This window comes from Eleginops maclovinus, chromosome 22 (assembly GCF_036324505.1).
Source record: "Eleginops maclovinus isolate JMC-PN-2008 ecotype Puerto Natales chromosome 22, JC_Emac_rtc_rv5, whole genome shotgun sequence".
Taxonomy (NCBI): Eukaryota; Metazoa; Chordata; class Actinopteri; order Perciformes; family Eleginopidae; genus Eleginops; species Eleginops maclovinus.
Genome location: NC_086370.1, coordinates 10218689 through 10238719, shown reverse-complemented (window position 1 = coordinate 10238719; position 20031 = coordinate 10218689). Strand labels below are relative to the sequence as shown.

The 20031-nt window shown below is 39.4% G+C and overlaps 1 protein-coding gene across 1 annotated transcript in view; it reads right to left on the bottom strand.

Moving 5' to 3' along the window:
• The window catches only part of macrod2 (mono-ADP ribosylhydrolase 2), a 365664-nt gene that overhangs the window by 207791 nt on the left and 137842 nt on the right, over positions 1–20031 (bottom strand). The window contains exon 5 of the mRNA XM_063875359.1: positions 9968–10084. Coding sequence (XP_063731429.1) covers positions 9968–10084 — 117 coding nt within the window. The remainder of the gene's footprint in view (positions 1–9967; positions 10085–20031) is intronic.

The following is a 20031-nucleotide window of genomic DNA, read 5'->3' as shown; positions in this document are numbered from 1 at the left end:
GGCCATTTAGTAAAAAGAACATCAAAGACGAGGGAGCAACTATTTAGGCAGGCAGTATTCATGCATAATTAGCTGTGAAAATGGCACTACAGGAGTCTGTAACTCCCTGTTCTTAATTAGTTTTTATCCTCAGTCTTGGATGAGAGGTAAACAAAGCCATCAGATTAAAACTTTGCTTTTCTTTCTGAGACAACACTGTCAACACTAGAGACGTTACAGTGTTACCCATAAACTGTGCAGTATTGTCCATGGGGAATGAGTGGCAGTGTTCTGTGTTGGTCTTAGTCACAGTATCAGGAAGCCTGAAGCCCTGATTAACACCCAGTGCTGTTGTTGAAGCAAGACAGTCAATCTCTAAAATAGAGCATATAATTACATTTAGATAGAGACATCTAGTTGTTAAAAGGGATCACTGCTAGTCAAATTAAAAAGAAAACCTCACCTTGCCAGAAAAATAATTCAGGTAGCAATCATTTGTTCAAGTACTGTGTAGTCTCACTCTCCAAACATCTATCTATACTGAACAAACGGAGAAACCGCATTGGTTTAAATGTAAATTTGAAGCGAAAAGTCAGATCATTCTTTCCTACTCTTCAGCCTTTTGTGACTACGTTCGTAGTTCAATTTAAGACTAAGTTGCGTGGAAAGTATGACCATGCTTTCTGTATCATATGACATTATGGAAAGGTGCTGCAATGCACAGACTTCAAAAACAATAGAGATCAGTTTTGGGTGACAGATGTTGGTGGGGCTCATCTGTTTAGAAGATGAGTATTTCATATCTGTTTAGAAAGCAAATTACTAGAGTTAAATAAGAACCCATAAGGTGCACAAAGAAAACTATGGGGAAGTGTTGAACACATAAAATACAAAATGTTCACTATGTTTTCTGTAGATTGAGCTACAACATACCCTGCATTTTCTAAAGAGATTCTAATGTGTAACCCTATACTCTTTAAAACTCTTCACCTGATGATGCAAACATTGGCAGTGGGAAGAAAGACCCATTTCAGTTATTGTCTTTAAAACAGTTAAACATTGGAGACTGAAGTTATCATTTAAAACAACAAACATGCTCTTGAAAATAAGATGCTCTTGGGTATCTCAGACACTCCACCCAGGTATGGAAGAAATATGTTTCTGCTCTGGTTTTTCTCCGTGTGTTTCTACTAGATTTCTACTTGAATGACAAACATCTGTTTTCATTGCTTCTCACTGGACTTCATCATTATCAGTAATAACATGTTTGGAAAGTAAAGTAGAAAATCAGCAAACAAAATAGGCATGTGGCTCAGTAATCTGACGAGGTAGCATTACACAAACATGTGTAAAATAGCTGGATTTTATTTTCAAATGTGTTGTAACTACACTATGTACTGATGATAAAATCTCAATGATAAATGATTGAAATTTCAAAGCGGAATGGGTTTTGGCAAAGTGACGGTTCTATGTGTGCAAATGTGGCACCACTGTGTGATGAGCCCTTTATAAACGACAGCCTTCATTAGACCAGACTTACTCGTGGACAGATGGCAAGGCAGGACTGCATTAGAGCTGCTGCCACATTCCACTTCAAACCTGACCTTCCAGTGGGTCCCACTTCTTCTGACACCCACAAGCCCCCTCCTGATGCATCACTTTCATTCTGGAGCTCATGCATGCCTTGCCGACCCCCTATCTCAGCTAAACAAGCACCCCGCCACACACCCTCTAACTGTTCCTGCACCCCATTACTCTAAAGGCCTCTCACCTCCTGTTTCAGCCATTTTTTGGGGTGAGACCATGACACTTTCTTTCTGCTAGTGTTTACCCGATCAGTCAAGATGCCACTCACCCCCCTTTCTTGTTTCCTGGTGATGAATGACCGTTGGCCGTCTCATTGACAGCAAGGCAGCTGATGCCACATAATTACAGTATCACCATTTAGGCAAAATTACCAAATTACTCCAGCCCTCAAGAGATCTGGAAGACTGACAGGCCAGCCAACAAAGGAAACAGAAATATCTGAAAATAGAGGGATATGGTGGACTTGGGCCTTTACAGACGAGCAGTGAAATTAGGTTCAAGCCGTTCCTTTGGAGTGCACCCATTACACCCCATCAAGAACCCAGAGAGCAGGTTGATTAGTCTTGAGAAGCTGAGGCACTTTTTTTCTGTCATAAATAAAAGTAAAAAGACATCTGGCCTCTCGTTGATTTTCAATCTGTTCTTTTCATACACAATTTATTCAATCATTAATTCATCTTAAAAATGCAGAGATTACAATCACAAACAGCTTAAAATGTAATCCTCACAGTAAGGTCTAATCATTATTTTTTATGCATAAGAGATTAAAAAAAAGTTTATTGGAGAATTATTGCTCACCTTAACTTTTCCCACAGATTTAATTCTGTGTTAAATTAGATTTAGAATTGTAGATGCAAGATCATCATTAAAAAACACATTATACTTTTATACTAAAATAACTGATGGACACACTGAGTGAAGGGGGTATCAAACAAAATAATCAGAAGTGTCTTTGAAAGCCCAAGGTAGAAATGGTCCGTGGTAAAATGAGTGTGCGTGAGGTGATGGGGTGACATTTATGATGTGAGAGCTAACAGTGAGCAGAGGAGATGTTGACTTAGCACTTTGTCTGGCTGGAGCTTTGATGGCCACCAGGGTTGAGTTAAGCCCCTCTAATTTATCTGCCACAACAAAGGATTTCATTCAATCTAGCCTTGAAACCCAAATGAAAAAAAAACCCACCTTGAACAGTCACACTGCATCTATTTGATCCATTATGTAGAGATAAGGTACAGTCTGTTCAGCCGTCTGCTATGTTAGCCAGTTCATCTGTGGAAAACCAGACTACCAACGTTAACAATGCACTGCTGTTGAATAAAAACCTCATAAAATGTGTTATTTTTACATTTCAGCTTTTAAGGATTACAGCCCTTCTGTGGTCGAGAAACTCAAATAACCCCTGAAATGATGGAACCCTTTAAAAAAAAAAAAAAAGATAAAGTGAAAAAATGTATGCTGGTCAATATAATAACAAGTGTTTATATTTAATATAGTGAAGTTCAAAGCATAAGAATAGATAGTAACAGACCAAAGCCGTTCAAAAGACCTCCACCTGAACAAGTTTTAACTTTTGAATTACATTTCTGCTGCTAGTGCGGCAGGACACATTAAATGAATTAAGACAATTAGAAATTTGGAGCAAAGCAGCTCCTTAACAAGACTAAATTATTTCTTGTTAACAAGTCGAACCTAAATTAACAAATTACGGGTTGTCCAAGGGCCCTCGGAAAGTGTCAGACCCGCTGCATGTGATGGGGCGGAGACTGCTTTGATAAACATGGTCGGCAGACTGATAATGTTCTAGGGGGTAATTTAATCAGAATGGGCTATATGTCACTTACTAATAGCGGGTACTTTGCTGTGATTTATCTGTGTTTGCTGAGTGGAGAGAGACGGAACAGACGGCTTGGTCTCCCAGATTAAATAGGGCATGGGAAAGATTCCTCACACTATCAGGGAGAAACATTTATCACAGACTGATGATTAGTATTATTAGTGCAGGTGCAGTTACAGTAAACACCAGAGACTCCAATTTTGTACTGAAAGGGAGCAGCAGATAAAGGAGGATGTGATCTGAACTAGGGTGCGTTTCCCAAAGGTGTTTCGTCTAACTATGGTCCTGTGAGTTCCAAGGAAGCAGGCTACCAAAAATACTGGATCTGAAAAACCAAAGCTGAATCAAACTTTCAAAGCAGCTACAATAAAAGTTTTGGCAACTACAACTGTGGTGCATGTGTGTAGTGGTCATGCTTTTAAAATAAGTACTCTGTCATTGAGCTACTTTGATCGGATATGAGACAGAGGATTAGGATGCAAATAAATACTTGTCCTTAGTTATTTAGTTTAAGAAAAAAAGTTAGAATGTCCCAAAGATCACATACTAGGAAACCGGAAACATACTGCTTAAAAAAATGTGCCTCATGAATCACTAATGCATCACATTTTTTGGCTACATATGTACTCTATGACCTTCAGTGATTTTAGCTGAGCAAGGCCTGCCAACGGCAAAGTCATAAGTGGATGACTGTCTTAGCAGCTTGTGTAAACTAATGCAATAATCTATAACAGCGGCACGTATACTGCCACTTTGAATATTTATAATGTACACTTAGTACACATGTTGAAGTCCTAAAGGAAATAAGAGTACCATCTAAATATAGTTATTTTTAATCAGAGCATAACCATAGACGAACAGGGAAGGTTAAAGAGATGGAAAGAAACAATCTATAAATCTAATCTGTCCGTCTATCTGATGGCACAAACTGAGTTTAGGGACGTCTTATTGGAAATGATTTGCTGATTCACAATGTCTTGGGAACAAGGTTAAGCTGATATTTCTGATGTAATTGAAAGGAAAACACACCATTTGTTGTATGAGTTTGTATACACAGTGTTTGGATTCACTGGACACAAAGGGCCAACAGGGCGCCAAAAAAAGAAAATGTTGAGTGGCAGAAGCCTGCACATTGGAGAGATGCAGAGAAGAGTCCGGTCCTTGAAGAAACAAAGAGCCGGCTGCATACAGTTAGCATTGAGTTTTAGATTAATGAGTACTCAAAGGTTTGCCAGCGTTTCGATGCTATATGGATAAGGTTGTGTCCCCACACTATCACAGTGGGCCGGGTGGAGGCAATACTCCAAAGGTTGAAAAATATAACCATACAACTGATAATTCAGAGTGGAAAGCTCTTCCATATGAATCCCAATAAGCAGTATTTCTCTACAGGGACCAGTTAGCAAAAAAGCAGACCAAAGTATTTCTTCGCTCAATGAGATTAGACCCATTATAGAGATTAAAATCAAATCAGTACTTACATGGCCCATGCTGTAGAAATGGTTGCATTAATGTAACAATAAAGCTTATTCTGCCTCATAAGTGTAGGGTTAAAGTACATGAAACCATTTTTCACACATCATTTACAAAGTCTGAAATAGAAAGAGGCCACTGCTCTTTCTTGAATCCAAATATGATTTATTATTTAAAGCATACACTTAAAGCTCCGACAATAATGAGTTGTGGGAGAGAAGAAGCAAAACAATAAACAGTGAACCGTTTTGAACTGTCAATCTAAAGTAGCCCGAGGGGGGAAACTAAGCAGATTTTGGATGAAAACTGAAGAGCAAAAAAAAATAGGCCTATATAAAAGTTCCTTTGTGTCATAAACTTTCTCAATCAGACCTCTAGTTTGAACTCTAATAACTGCTAGGTCTGCTGTGACAGGTGGGGCTGAAATGTGAAAGTGCAGATTAACCCTGTGGACTACACTTATAACGATGACATTCACACAAGTAAACTGCAGATTATCCTCAGATGTGTATCATATTTAATTTTCACTGTCACACACATTGAATAATGGGTTTTTACCTCGAACAGTACACAATTAAGTACACAAATAAGAGTTATCAGGGTATTCACATTTTTAACAAACTGCATCAACTAACTTTGTTTACTAACTTTGTTTACAACAGATTAACAGGTAATCTTAATAAATGAGGTATTAAATGTTGCTTGCCGCTTTTTGATTAAAGGTTTCAACAACGATAAATATAATGTGTAAGATCAGAGCTGGGTTTAGCATCATCCACTAAATATGATATGTGTTATCTAATTTGTTATGAACCAAATCTATGGGGATTTTCAGGAGATTATGTAAACTATACATTTGATTCCACTTACTTGACATAACACTGTCAGCATTGTTAGTGTCCACTTTGCGTTATTAAATATTCTGTAATGTCTGGCCTAACATAAAAGAATTAAAATAAAGCCACGAAAGTAAAACTAAATGCTTTCTCTCAGCCCGTAGCCAGAAAAAGCACCATACTTGACAGTATCAGTCCGATCAAGACAGTGTTATAAATAGTCCTTATTTGAACCTTTCAATATCTCCTCGTCGGGCACAGCACTGATAATGCACTTCACAACACTTCACAAAGATGTCCTGAAGCAAAGGTTTGGGGTTGACTTAATAATGTATTTATTTTCAAGGACAAGGATACAGACACACAGTATAATGATCTTCAATATAAAGATTTTCTCTGTTGAAGTGGCACAAAACAACTGCAGGTGGTAAAGACACAAGTTGCAAGAACAGAAGCACTTCTGAATACCAATATGTGGAGAATTAAAAACATTTATATTCATTTCAAACTTTTAAACAATAGCTGAATTGGACAAACTTCTGTGAGGCCCAGTCTATAGCCGTCTATAACCTGACCTCAGAACGGTTTCTGAGGTCTATGTTTGTGTATGTTGTAAATTGTCTGATTTTTGTATATATTTTTGTATGTCGGGTTTAATATTAAGCTGTCCTCGGCTCTTTCTGCTGTGAAAAATGAAAATGTCCCCTTTATGGGACGAATAAAGGTATTCTGATTCTGATTCTTCACCATTTGGGAATGATCACTCAGTGACACTATGTTTGACGACAAACCATCTAAACTTTAAACTCAAATGCTAATAATGGAAACATTTTGGACTATGTTGCAACAAATCCTCTGTAAATCAAGGTACTTTGCTCGTAACAATTGACATTATATTTTCATTTGATTTTTAATCTATGAACTGAGGAGCAACTTGTCTAAGATGAGGGCAAATAGACAATTTCCTTGTCATATTGATGTAACCGGCCACTTTTGTTGAGTCTTTCCGCTACGGTAGGTGGGTAATTACTGTCATTGATTAATAATCCTGGGCCAGCCCATAATAATAATCAGTCCCACATGTGCCAAGACCTTTTAAAGGAAAGGCTTATTTGCCACTGGGATTCACAGCCTAAACTGCTTAGTGGGACGTAATGGAGAGCAATTTTCTTGTCTTGAAAAAGAAAGAAACAAATTAAATGCGGTGGTTTAGCCCGGTCATTTTCCATTGCCTCAGCACATCAAATCTCCAAACAAGGACAACTCTGATTCCAGATCAACTGATCTCATCCCTGTGGGCAATAAGTAGTTTTCCAGAAAACGAGGAAGCATTTTATTGCTTTGCTAGTTATTTTGAGTATTATGTTTAAATTGCAATTCTCCATTTCTTAGAAAAATTACAAAATTGACCTAGATAATCCTTTGTCGCATTAAATACAATACACCGTGGGTAATACCGTAAAATGACGCATAAGAATCAATAAATGCTGTAAGATCAAGAGAAATAGCGTAATTCACAGTATGATGGATTGCTGATTTCCAAGCATTGTTGGCAAAGTGGTGAGATGACTGCTGGGGGTTCAGCGTGAAGCCAAGCCTGAATCCCCTAAAATATAATTAAAAGCCAAGTGATTTACAGTTTGTTCTGCATTCTTATGGGTTTAGATTTCCTTATTTCCAATTATATGCAGTGGTCTGGATTTGCTGAAAAAGGGCCCCCAAAGAGGAGTGCAATCCTCTGAGAGATGAATGTGTTTAAAGAAGAAATTGAAAAGCAGCCCTAATGTTGAGGCAAAACTGGGATGAGAACGCCAAAATTGGAAAGAATACGTATTGCCAAAATGGAAATGGTAAATGTTCCATCTGTCTGGGCTCTTCTCGCTCTTGGAGGAGTAGACGACCCTCCATATGCAGATTAGTGTGAGCAGTTAGTGGGAGTGGGAGTCCACATGTGTAAAGGAGGCAGGCACACATTCATTCATTTTGTTTAGATATCTATGGATGATATCTTCCATGTTGTCAAAGAAGGTACGAACACAACTTTTAATCAGGAAGATTCCAGGTGTGTGTGTGTTTGCTTGTATAGGATGGACATCTAGAGCTAACATTTGAATTGCTGCACTTGTGTCGATTCAGTGTCTGATGGTATCGTATAACAATTTAAAAGTCTTTGAATCTGACAGCCTACCGAAATAAATCTGGGAAAGCAGGAACAACAAGGCCAGCCGCTTTCCAAACACCCACTATGGCCATAATAATTCAGCTGACTTACTGTTTTGACAGATAAGACTGTGAGATGCAGAAACTCACTCCACAAGGCTTGTTTTCTGTTAAAAACATGCGATAATTCAGTTGAATAAAACACTATGTTTGCATGGTTTGAATAGCAACCAATTATATCCATGAGCCAACCATTCTGAGTAATGACATGATGCTGAAGATAAATCAGTTACTTTCGCAAATACTACTATTCATTTGTGACAATTTCAATGAGTTAATGTACTTAGCGTAAGCGACAATAGAAAAGGACCATTAACATTGAATTAAACTTATAATTTATTGCAGGTTTTTATCTTTCTTTCTTCAGTCTACATGTAACATCCATGAATTCAGGAATACGAAAATGTGAGTTTACTTTGTTGAGTGCTGAGGGGGAGAAAGACTATTATTTTGAAATTTCATAAACTGAAAAGATTGTTGACTGCTGTCCCGGCAGCTTCATAATGTTTGAGTAGGTGGAATAAATAAGTCAGAGACAGAAATTACAGGAAGAAGAACAAAATCCAAACAGTGGGTAGACTTTGAGGACGAGTGAGATGTCTCGTCAGAGCCGAGCGCTCACAAAGAAAAGTCAAGCGCTTGTCAGTTTCTAAAACATACGAGAGAGACGGTGATGATGACAGTGATCAGAGTTGGAAGATAAGAAGATGATTCCGGGTGCGAGAAAAGATAGCTCTCATGTAAAATAACATCATGTTCAGAAACAATAACTGACTTTTCCCAGATAAAGAACTACACAATTATATTATAATTTATATGCAAAAAGAAAGTGTTTGGCCCAAAGATAATTACAATAACAGCCCCCAGTGGCATTGTGATTGCTCCCAGGTGACATTGCAGGTTATTAAATTGTCATGGTGCACCCTGTTTTGGAGCTACAGACACTTGAACTAACTGCCCACAAGACTGACTCACAGTTTATCTGCTCCATTTGTTTGACATCTTTACGACGTACCGTATTATCACAACCTAATTTCATCTGGGCCTCAATGTCTTCTCTTGGCTGTCTCATGGAAATCCTTCAGGGTTAGGTTAGGACTGCTGGGACGTTTGTCTCGACCGAATTACACCAAGTGACATTTCTTCCTTCCTATCGTATTTTCCATTTCAAGTTTGCAAGTGGGAGAATCTTGTGACAAACTTTCAAAAGCGACACACGTGTTACTGACAATCATCAAAGGAAATTAGTTCGGAAAAGTGTGGGAGGCGGCACCCACACAGACAACACAAACGTTTGCATACTTAGTACAAAATGTTACATTAATGACAAACATAAAAACAAAGAAAACACTGTAGTCCCTCTTTTGATCATTTATGGCATGACAGTAAGAGTTATGTGATCCTTTAACAGAATAAATCAGGGATGAAAAATCAATCAAATTAAGCAACTAATAGCTCCCTTAATGTCTTTGTTTGTCTTTGTTCATTCAGCCAAACAACAAGCAGCAATCATATCAATTATCCTGCAAAAATAACTCACCATTTATTACCAATTAGTTTTTAAAAACTAATAAATTGTGATTAAATTGTTTTTATTTTGGACATTAAACGCATAGACCTAGCCCACTTTGGAGTGGACACTGATAAGAGTGTGTGCGTGTGAGTGTGTGTAGACTTTGAATTTGCACTACTTTATAGAAACTATTATTCAAAATATGATGCATGTGCACACATGAACTGCAACATCCTGTGTAAGATCCAACAGTTATGCAAAACCACAGCTGTGATTTTCTGCATCAATGCAACGCCAGTGAATTCCACCCGCTGGGTCAGGAGCCTCACAATTATATACATGAGGCTGTTTTATAAAACAATATAGATTAATGTTGCATTGTACAATTTCTCCAAACTAATGTTTTCCACTAAATCTTAATACTCACTTACTGTCCGGCGATGCAGCCCTCAGTGGTAGCCGTCTTGATTAGACAATATTCGTTACAGAACAAACAAAGAAATATATGAATTAACTGGTACTCACATTTTGCAGGGAGATCGTAGCCGCAGGTGATCTTGGCTTTGCCGGTTTCACAGCCATTTAGTGAGTTGCACTCATCATACAGACAGGACCCTGCCGCTTTGTGTATGCAGCCATCCACTGAAACACAAACAGACATACAGAGAAAGGTAAGTCCTACCTGAGGAGAAGCATACACAAGCAGGATCACAACAGATCTCAAAGTAGCCGTGCTAATTAGCGGTTTGTGTGCTTCGTCATGTCAAAACAAACAAACGTTTACAGGAACATGTCCAGGAATATGCTGAAATGATGTACACAAGTTTGATTTCTGATTCTCTACATTCTCAGTTCATCCTCTCAGCTCTGAGTCTCCTCTGTAGGGATATTAGGTCTGTCATAGTGTGCTGCGCCTATTGCTGGTAAATATTGACGAGCTTGAGAATGAAATTAGCCAGGCTAGGATCTAATAACGCCTCCACACACAGTGAAAATGAGAATGTTCTTCCTGTAATCCCTCTCCACTGTCAACAGCGATATACAGTCAGATCGTTAACTGTATTTTCTGCCCTGTGGTGGGAATCTTATATCAGTCCTGTGCTCTGTGGTGAGCCTTTTATGATGTGGATCTGTGTTCTGATTCTGTCGCGCTCCCTGCTGATGTGTGTGTCCTGGTTCTACGAAGACCCCGGGCCCCCCGCCCCCCTAAGGTTTTAATTTTACCAGGATAAGGCCGGGATACACTTGATTGATGGCACGTCTTACACAAGAAGGCAGAGAGATAGAAATCCACATTATCCGTCTCTGAAAGCCTGACATCCCTCCAAGACCATGTTATCAATCACACTGAAACATCATAAAATCCTCCTCAGGTTGTCCTGTAAAAATCCTCACAAGCCATTAGAGGGTAACAGGGCCAGGAGGAGGAACAGTAGCATTTGGAAAAGCAGAAGTGTCTTTTCTTAAGTTTCTCTTTGGCTGATCGAGAGAACAAGTCTTTCAGAATAGATTTATCCATCAAAGCTTAAGATTGTGTAAAGTGAAGAGTGCCTGCAGGATAACCACTGTGTACATATGCTGCACTGATGAAGAGGAAAAGAACTGAGGAACAGATTTAAAGAAAAATCTGAATCTACATTCCTGATAAAAAGGCACAACGTGACACTTATCGCAATGTTCAACTCTAATGCAATAATTATTCACGTACAGTGGCAAGAAAAAAAAGCAAAAAAAAAAAGGCAGAACATTAGTTATACACTATCTTCTGAAATGTACTTTGCTTCACATCGTCAACACAGACAAAAGGTCTTTTGATGAGGGATGGTCCTCTTCTGAGCTCCTTTCAATTTCTCAGGGATGAGTCAACGGCAACAGCTGGGCGGAAGATTTTCTAGCTCTATCAATCATCTTTAATGGACTGAAGGACAGGCATTTGACAGAGACGAATCCTGATGGCTTTTCGAAAAGTAACACAAGTGTGACAGTGATGTGGATATGAGGAGGTATCGCTCTGGCAACAATGAAAGCTACTTAACACAACAATGAGCAGCTGTAGCGCCGGCTATAGGCTTGGCATGTTTTATTATATTCACAACGCAAACAAGATTGTCCATGATCATCAGCCACACTTATTTGCATCATAATTGCCACTTAACATGGCAGAAACATGAATTGCTAAATGCGCAGGGTAAACTGAAAGCTACGGGTCTCTAAAGGTGCTTCTCATTTATAGTCACATTAAGTCGCTCCTGCAACATAAGGAAAACAAATACCTTTTGGGCATTCAAATCTTAAGAGAAAAAGGCACAAACATTACACCTTCAGTCTGAGTTATGTCACAGCTGATCCCAATCCAAGATGTCCACTAGATTCTAATGTCTCTACGCCTACTGACAGGCTTCATATTCAGCATGTGTCTATTGATTTAAATTGATAAAGTTTTTCCCAGGCTCCAGAGTTATTGAAAATGTATGACCCATCACAAGGAGTTCTAAATGTATTCATTTAAATGCTCACTAAAAGTTCACTAAATTTCCTTTCCTTTTTCTTCTCCTTTCCGTCTTGTATTATATAGAGCCTATATGTAAAATATACTGTATATCTGGGGGAAAATATAATATATGTGTTGAAAGGTCACTCAAGTTGAGTTTTTTGTGCTTCTGGATATATCATAGTAATGCATTTTCAGTTCTCAATGTAATAAGAACATAAAAAGTCCCAAGGCATTAACAGAAGGTTCACATGGGGGCTTTGATGAAGTCATAATGGCTTCTGTGCGTTTGAGCACTTTTTAAAACATTATGAAGGCCATCCTGCAGGAGCATAAAGAGAAAGCACACTTTTTGTATTTTAGCTATGATATTTTGGTAAACACACAGCATTAGGAAGAGATTGTTTTTCGACATAATCAGGCATTGAAGGTTGCATACAATTGTCAGTGTATTTCTACAGCATTGTTGTTAATAAATAAATAAATACAACATCATCTAAACAGTTACCAATGAAAAAAAGATGTATGTGTCTATGTACCTATTGTAATTCAAAGTAACTTTCCCTTTCGTTTCATTAAAGAGAGAGTTCAAGAGCAGGAAAATATCCTGATAAAACAGCTGTAAAGGAATATACACTTCTGTTCATGGCCATATAAGGGCAGCAAGGTTACGAAAATGTAATAATGCCCTCCTCCAGTTTGCAGAGTTCCCGCAGGAGTCCATCCTCCCCAGGCACTTCCTCTCATCACTACCAGGCATGGCTGATCTCTTACCTATAAGCACCTTGGGAATTCAGGGAGCAAAGCATGCGGGCTTCTGTGTTTCATCTCAGTAGCTGAAGAGTAAGATTGTAGATAATTGTTTCGGCTTCCATTTGGCTGCTCCTCCCGCTCATGGCTGCATAGCTAGGGTGGAACACTCTTTTTCTGATGCTACCGAGTGTATCACTGACCATTTAATGTCAGCGAGTCCCTACAAGCCTGGAAATCTGTTCACAGTGCCCGTAAATAGAGAAGAAGATCTGGCTGATTGCCAGAGTCTCGGGTGCTCCAGCTCCAGATTTAATTTACCTGCTTCACGGAATGGGAGGAGTGCCACAGATGCAAAGTGGGTATTATGTGTTTAAAAAAGACATACATAAACTGTATGGAAAAGGGAGGGGTAGGAGGGTGTAGGGACAGGAAAAGGTTTTAGAATTTAGTTTGTTATTTTAAATTAAAGTGCAGAGTGGGCTGTGATGCAATCGAAACTTGATTGTGAATACATTTCCCATTATTTAGGCAACTAAAAGCAGATCAGGGTTTCCGTAAGTGGAGTTATGACCCACATGCAATTTATTTTCTCATTTAAGTGGGATTTCAGCATTACTCCCTGAAGAGTTTTACATTATGGATGCCTTCAGCATTACAAAGACAGCCTCAGATTCTCATTAACTAAGACGGGCATTTGCATTCATTTCAGGAAGGAGGACATCACTCTCCCGTTAGTCACAATACAAACACCAATGTTTCTACAAACATAAACAATTCTGTATTTTGTACATTTAATTGCAAGTTCATTAGTTGTGATAAGGTGATTCAGATAAACCTTATTCAACCGAGATGGCGTTGTTAAACCTCACAGTAAATAGCCTTGTGTCATTCGTCTTTTTATTATTCATGTGAGTGGATTCAATAGGACCGCAGAACGCAGAATTATATCCGTGCCCCTTTTCCATTACACTTACATAGAATAATCATATGCAAATGCTAAAAAAAAAGAACAGTGCGCCCCTTCCGATGATGCACTTTCATGAAAGCATTGAAAGGTGATCAAAGTGATTTCTTTCTCATCTCCCAGCTTTCAGTGGGAACCACATGTAAGCAGAAGCCCCAAGATAAACAAGCTTCACGGTTATGTGATGCACATCAGCGGTGCTCAGTGCTATATTTCAACTCCTGTAAGGACTTCTTTATGGAGGACATTTCATTTAACAGGCTTAATATTCAGGCAGCAGCATCTGCTTCTGTCCACCCCACTGCTGGGCTTCCTCAGCCCCCGACGAAAAATATAACAGTTAATACCTCATCTATCTTTCCTTGCAGCCTGCCACCGCTTTAGGCTGGGCCTATGTGGGACAAAACATTTATTCATCTTCTGAGTGCCTTGCTCAGAGAAAGCTTCCCTGAGCAGCCACTCCAGCAAGTCCGCACGGCTAATGAAGATAACTTTGAGCGGTGGCTGGACGGCATCCCTCTGAACTCATAATAGGAACAAGGAGAGAGCAAGAGACAGAGGGAGAGCCATATTGAGAGAGACAAAGGGGATGAGGTTGTGTGTGTGCGTGTGTGTGTGTGTGTGTGTGTGTGTCAGTCTAGAGCAGTTTGAATTAGTTACTCAGCTGTAACCTTGGCTCCTGCCATTGTTGAAGACACCTCTGCCTCGTCCTCTCAAGGCTCCGTTCCCACATGCATTAAGGGACTCAGCAAAGCTCTGCTTACTCTCCCGGGGCTTCTCCCAGGCAGCCCGAAAACCAAGGGCTTTCAATCGCTCTCTCAGACACAATGAATACCTGCTCTGCTCTCATTACAATACCCTGCTTTTCAGAAATAGTGTCAGCTGCAATTTTCTCTCCTAATTATTTTCCGGTCCTCTGAGGGTTAGGGTTAGGACTGGAGCCAGAGGAGGCAGCGCGGGGTGGGCAGGAGGGAAGGCAGGGTGAGCTGGATTCTACCTGGCTGGATGTGGAGTAGTCTGAATATCAGTCCATAATCTAAAAGAGGGGAATAGATGGTCATTCATAGAGAGAGGCCTAAACTTTAACCTCTTGTGAACATCGCCTGCTGATCCTCTGGGATCTCAAACGCAGACCCTTCTTGCGTGCAGGCCCAGGGATAGTTTGCTTAAACTTTTATCAATACTCTCCCTCACTGGGAATTGCAGTTTCGACACAAAACCAAACATATTTATTTTAAACCATATAAAAGGTGAGATGGAATATCTCACCTTTTTTTGTAGTATCCATGGCAACAACATATTTCCTCTCTTTTTTTCAAAGATGTACACTGATCAAAGCCCTTACACAATTCCTCATTTTTGATGACACCGTCTTGCACTCAACCAATTTCACTGAAGGTAACAACCACATGGATTAGTTGCTAATGAAGTGCCAATCAGAGATCTGGCTGAACTAAATGTCAGGTAGAATATTTTTCGAGGCATTGTGGTGACTCCCTTGGGATACTGGATTATGTGTCCTAATCACAGTAATTTTGGATGCAACAGGAGCCAGAGCTCTCTCTACTGTAACCAGGTTCCCAGTAAAGGGATAATAATCTCCATTTTACCTGTAATACCCAGGTAAACAGGGGATTTGGGCTAATAGAATGCCAGGCAGATATTCACTGATGCTATTCTCCAAAGCGACATAAAATACTTCAAGCTTACATGGCTCTGAATTCTCTTGACACCGCGATGTAAGCAGGAACCAGGATAAATGACACGGCAATCACAGGTTCCACTACAGCGCTGTGGAAACCCTGTTGTTACAGTTCAGCCAAAGTTGACAAATATGTCAGTAAAGATTGGAAGCACTTTCAATGAAATGGCATTAAGAAACGTAGCGGGTTAGTGTTCAAGCTTAAACTATTATATTATACCGTGGATTCCATCAAAAGAAGAACAGTGTGAGGTCTATTTAGAAATCAGGACAAGTCTTAGAGATGAAAACTAAAATCACTGAGATATCTAAAAAGGGATGAAAATGAAACCTTAACTGAGATAACCACAATAAAGGAGCCTTTTTTTGTTACACAATTGCTAAATAATATGGTTCCCTAAAGAATCATCTCTTTAAGAGGTTATTTTAATTAGGTTACATTTGCACAAACAAAGTAAAACAACAACAACATTATTATGTTTACTGAACCGAATCAAACTAAAATTAGTAGATAATATAAAGATAAAATAATTCACAGCTTTGACTTCATGTTGTTTTCCCCTCAAATCTTCTATATCATTTCCCAAAATTACAATTTTCTGACATTAGTGTGGCTGTTTACAAATGGAGCCTCCAGCTGTATTGAAGAAGATTTCACCTCCAGCTGACTCTGTAATTCTTGGTTCAAGTGTTAGTCAGAATTAATTTAAGTGTACCATAACACAGACACTCTTCTGTTAGTTTCCAGCAAACTCAAATATCCTTTTGCTCATGTTTACATGGAACAAAGTTAACCTTCTACTTTGCACTTTATGCCATTTGTAGATCTGTTGATCATACTGACATACAGCCAGCTAGCTTTCCCTGACTGTACAAAGATTTAGTGAGGGAAACTATGTATCTACAATTATGGATAGAGAAGCTCAAAATACTGATGTTGTATTTCCATGATTGTATGCAAAACGACATTTAAAAACTAGGGTTGTATTTGTGGAGCAGGGGTTGTTCGGAGCACACACTCTTCAAGCTGTTGTTCCCAGGGCCGTAAAAGAATGCCAGGTTAAGTTACCACAGCTTATGTGGTGGTCGTTGGGAACCTGGAGTCTGACAGCTGCGGACTACTCGGTGCCGAACCCCAGCCGAGCTAGACTCCCTCGGACAGTAGAGAAGGCCCTCGCATTCAAGCATGTTGTCTTAACTGCTCCTTTTTGTTGTTGCAGCATTCCCTGCCTGAGGTAGCGGAGCCACTCAGTCCTAAACAACCTGAGGTGCACTGTCTGCATTCTTTACATGACTGGAGTACAGCTTATTCTGCACGGCAACTGGAAACCCTTTATTTGGAGTTGTCTGTACTGCAGTTATCAAATAAATGTTTAAACATGTTTCCCTAGTGTTACTCATAAACTTGACCCCATTTAAATTCTTAATGCAACCCTAAAATGTGCCTCCACATTGACTATCTCAAACATAAATATTACTTTTATATCCCCAGATGGCTAAGCGACAAATTGGAGTTGATAGGACATAGAGTATTAACAAATGTTTGTCCAAATAAGGTGTGACAAGCTGCCTCGTGTGGTTTGGTCTCTTTTGTAGTTTGTATGCCTTAGCTATAATGATTTGTATTTCCTCACAGCATGGGAAAACCGTTTAGACCAATATGCATGCATGTGTGCATAAAACTAAGCTGTTTTGTTGTTGTAGTGAATTGACTGGCAAAAATATCAGTAGATATGCAGGTGTCCAGCCAACGGCCATCACCTCTATCACGACTAGAAGCAACATCATTCAAGAAACCATTCCCGCCATGTGAAAACAGTCTGAAGTTCCCCGTAGCGCTGATCAAAGATGTTTACGGAATGGTATCTCGCCCAATGGAAATCCACCATTTGCGTCTTCTATTTTATCAAGGCTTCAGAACATTCTTTCATTTCTGGTTGTGTGGTGCCCTAATAATTCCATATAAACACAAACCCCCTCTTACAGCTTCCTTTCTGTGCTTCAATATCACATATTTTTCACCTTTGACTCCCCATCCAGTCTCTTATTACGAACAAGAACTCTGTCAGTGTGGCTATTATCGCCTCGTCTCCTAGGTTAGATTACCTTCGCCACATCAGCTTTACTATTACTGCCACAGGAGAGAGAGAGGGTGTAAAGGGAGTGTCAATAGACAGAAAGGTATGAGAGACTCTGAGATCTTCCTCTTCCAGCAAAACCAATCTGAAGTGCAATGTCTGTTTAGGATGTTGTATCCCTGCTTGCAGAGTTACATTAGTCATTAAAGCTTCTGCAAATGCAGCTTCACGCCACAACAGTTTCTCAATCATGTCTTTCATGTCATAATTGTCTTCGAGCTAAATTGTTTATAGAAATAAACACATTTCCTTAGGTTCTCTGGGTGCCCTGGAGGAATCAAAGCATTTCTGAACAACCTAAAACATTAATAACAAGAACATTATGACATGTAGTTAATTCCTCCCTGTAAGGGATTCTGACATCAAAGAGCTCTCATAGTGGGGGTTTGCCAGAGCCGTACATCTCTGGTACAAAGGTAGTCAACAAGTAACCCACAACACCAGGAAGCACCTCCTATCAATAAGCCGTACACCTCTCTCTGTGGGTGAGGAGCAGATCAGCTGCCAGAGAAGCTAACATGAAACAAGCTTTTCCTAATTTCAAAGTAATATTCCCGCTGCTGACCAGTAAGGGCTCCCCATGGAATATATCAACCAGAACACGATGTAAATTATTGATGAATACATCATGCTTGTACTTATCATTACTGCAGACTTACCACTTCCATCACTACTGCCTCACGGAATCTGTCAGATTTTCAAGTGTAATTTAGCATTATATTAATGATAGGACGCCGCATCAGTCTGGCACATCTTTTCCTAAACTAAACAACACACCGGGCGGCTGTATTTGGAATCAATAGAACACACACACATTTTCCTCCAGACATAATTAAATGTCGCCTCCAGAAGAAACTGCCCTCTTTGAGAAGTTAGGCTAATAAGGGACACACTAATGTTGAGAAAACACGGCTAGAAAACACAACCCCCTGAGCGAACCTGGCCAATTTCCTCATAAATTACTTTGCTGCACAAAGTTCATCTTCGAGGCACTCTACAGAGCCTGCTGCACGATGGTAGAAGATGGCGTTCCTAAGAAAAACTTGCTAGAGGTAATATCTGGAACAGAAGCACTTTGTTTCATGCATACGCCGCTGTAAGAAGCAACAACAGAAGACAGTACTAGACAAATGCATATCATTATTAAGCTATCTAAATAGCAGGCTTTAAGGCTAGTGGGGAGGGAAGGCAAGCATGGCTGCTGCTGCTGCTTCAGACTCCTGGATCTTCAGGCCAAATTCTCTGGCATGTCTGTAATTGCAGAAATGAAGAAAGATGGAGTCATTCAAGGAAAGGCCACTGCTTTGGATTAAAATGCATGAACAGCTGTTGCTATTATACATGGTTCTTTGGGTTTGCTGGTGCAAGGCGCTTCTTCAGCAAGGCCTACAACCTTGTACAATACATTAACATTTGCAAAGAAGCACAAGCGGCATGTCAAAACCACAGAGAGCTATAGAGTTAAAAAGGTCATCATGGTTTTGTATTTATTGATCATTAACCTTAGTTTACCTGTGAACACAGAGGCTGTGGATGTTTCAATTATTGGCAACACAAATAGGAACATCTTTATTTATATCTGGACCACAATCCTTCGGACCTGATTGTTATATTTCTATAAGCGGTAAACCAGGAGCGATAAACCTTTAGGCAACAGTAAAAATCAAATAGCATTTTTATAACACTGCTATCTGCTCTTCACTTGTTGGCACTGACAGTAAGTACTTATAGCAGGAAGAGATATCCAAGATAGATGGACAGATATGCAAGCTTATACTTGTATTACCCTCCTCACTGCTGTCTGCAACAGTTGGTCCCTTTTCATAATACAAATGCAATGTTAAGCATATATAAATATGATACAAATGTTTTATGCATCCTTAAAACTGAAAAGTAGGACAAACCATAACATGCAGGCTGATACCACAGCTCTAATGCAGTATACATGTGATAAGTTATTAAAATATAGTAAAACATATACATTTTCGTGTTTACCAAATCAAGCTACTATGTTTGCTGATGTCACTTTTTTTATCCAAGTGATATTTAGTGACATTCAACAGCATTTTCAGGGGGGGGGGGGGCATTTTGCTGTATACTTCAATGTATCCTGATTGTTGCTGATACTTAAAGAGTAAATTCTCTTTGAAAGTCGAAAATCCCAAAGTTCAATCCAGAGGGAGTTTCTCTCACCCCCTTCCTCAAATACATTTTTGAACATTAAAGCATGTAAACAACTCAAAGTAGAAGTACAAAATACAAACATGAACCTGAAAATGGGCATAATAGAGTCCCTTAAAGGCTTATTTTCCAAAAGTCTACTTCTGTTGCGTTGGTAGGCAATAGGTGAGTTGGCTGTCTTTATTGCATGAGGGACGAGACGACTAGAGTTTATTGTAACAAAATGCAGCCAAGTCAGGTCAACACACGTCTATGATAAGAGCAAATGCTATGGTTATCTTAATTGGAGAGGAATGCAATACGATATCTTATTTCGGCAAATGAAAATAACTCTGATAAAGACGCATATTAAAAGAAATA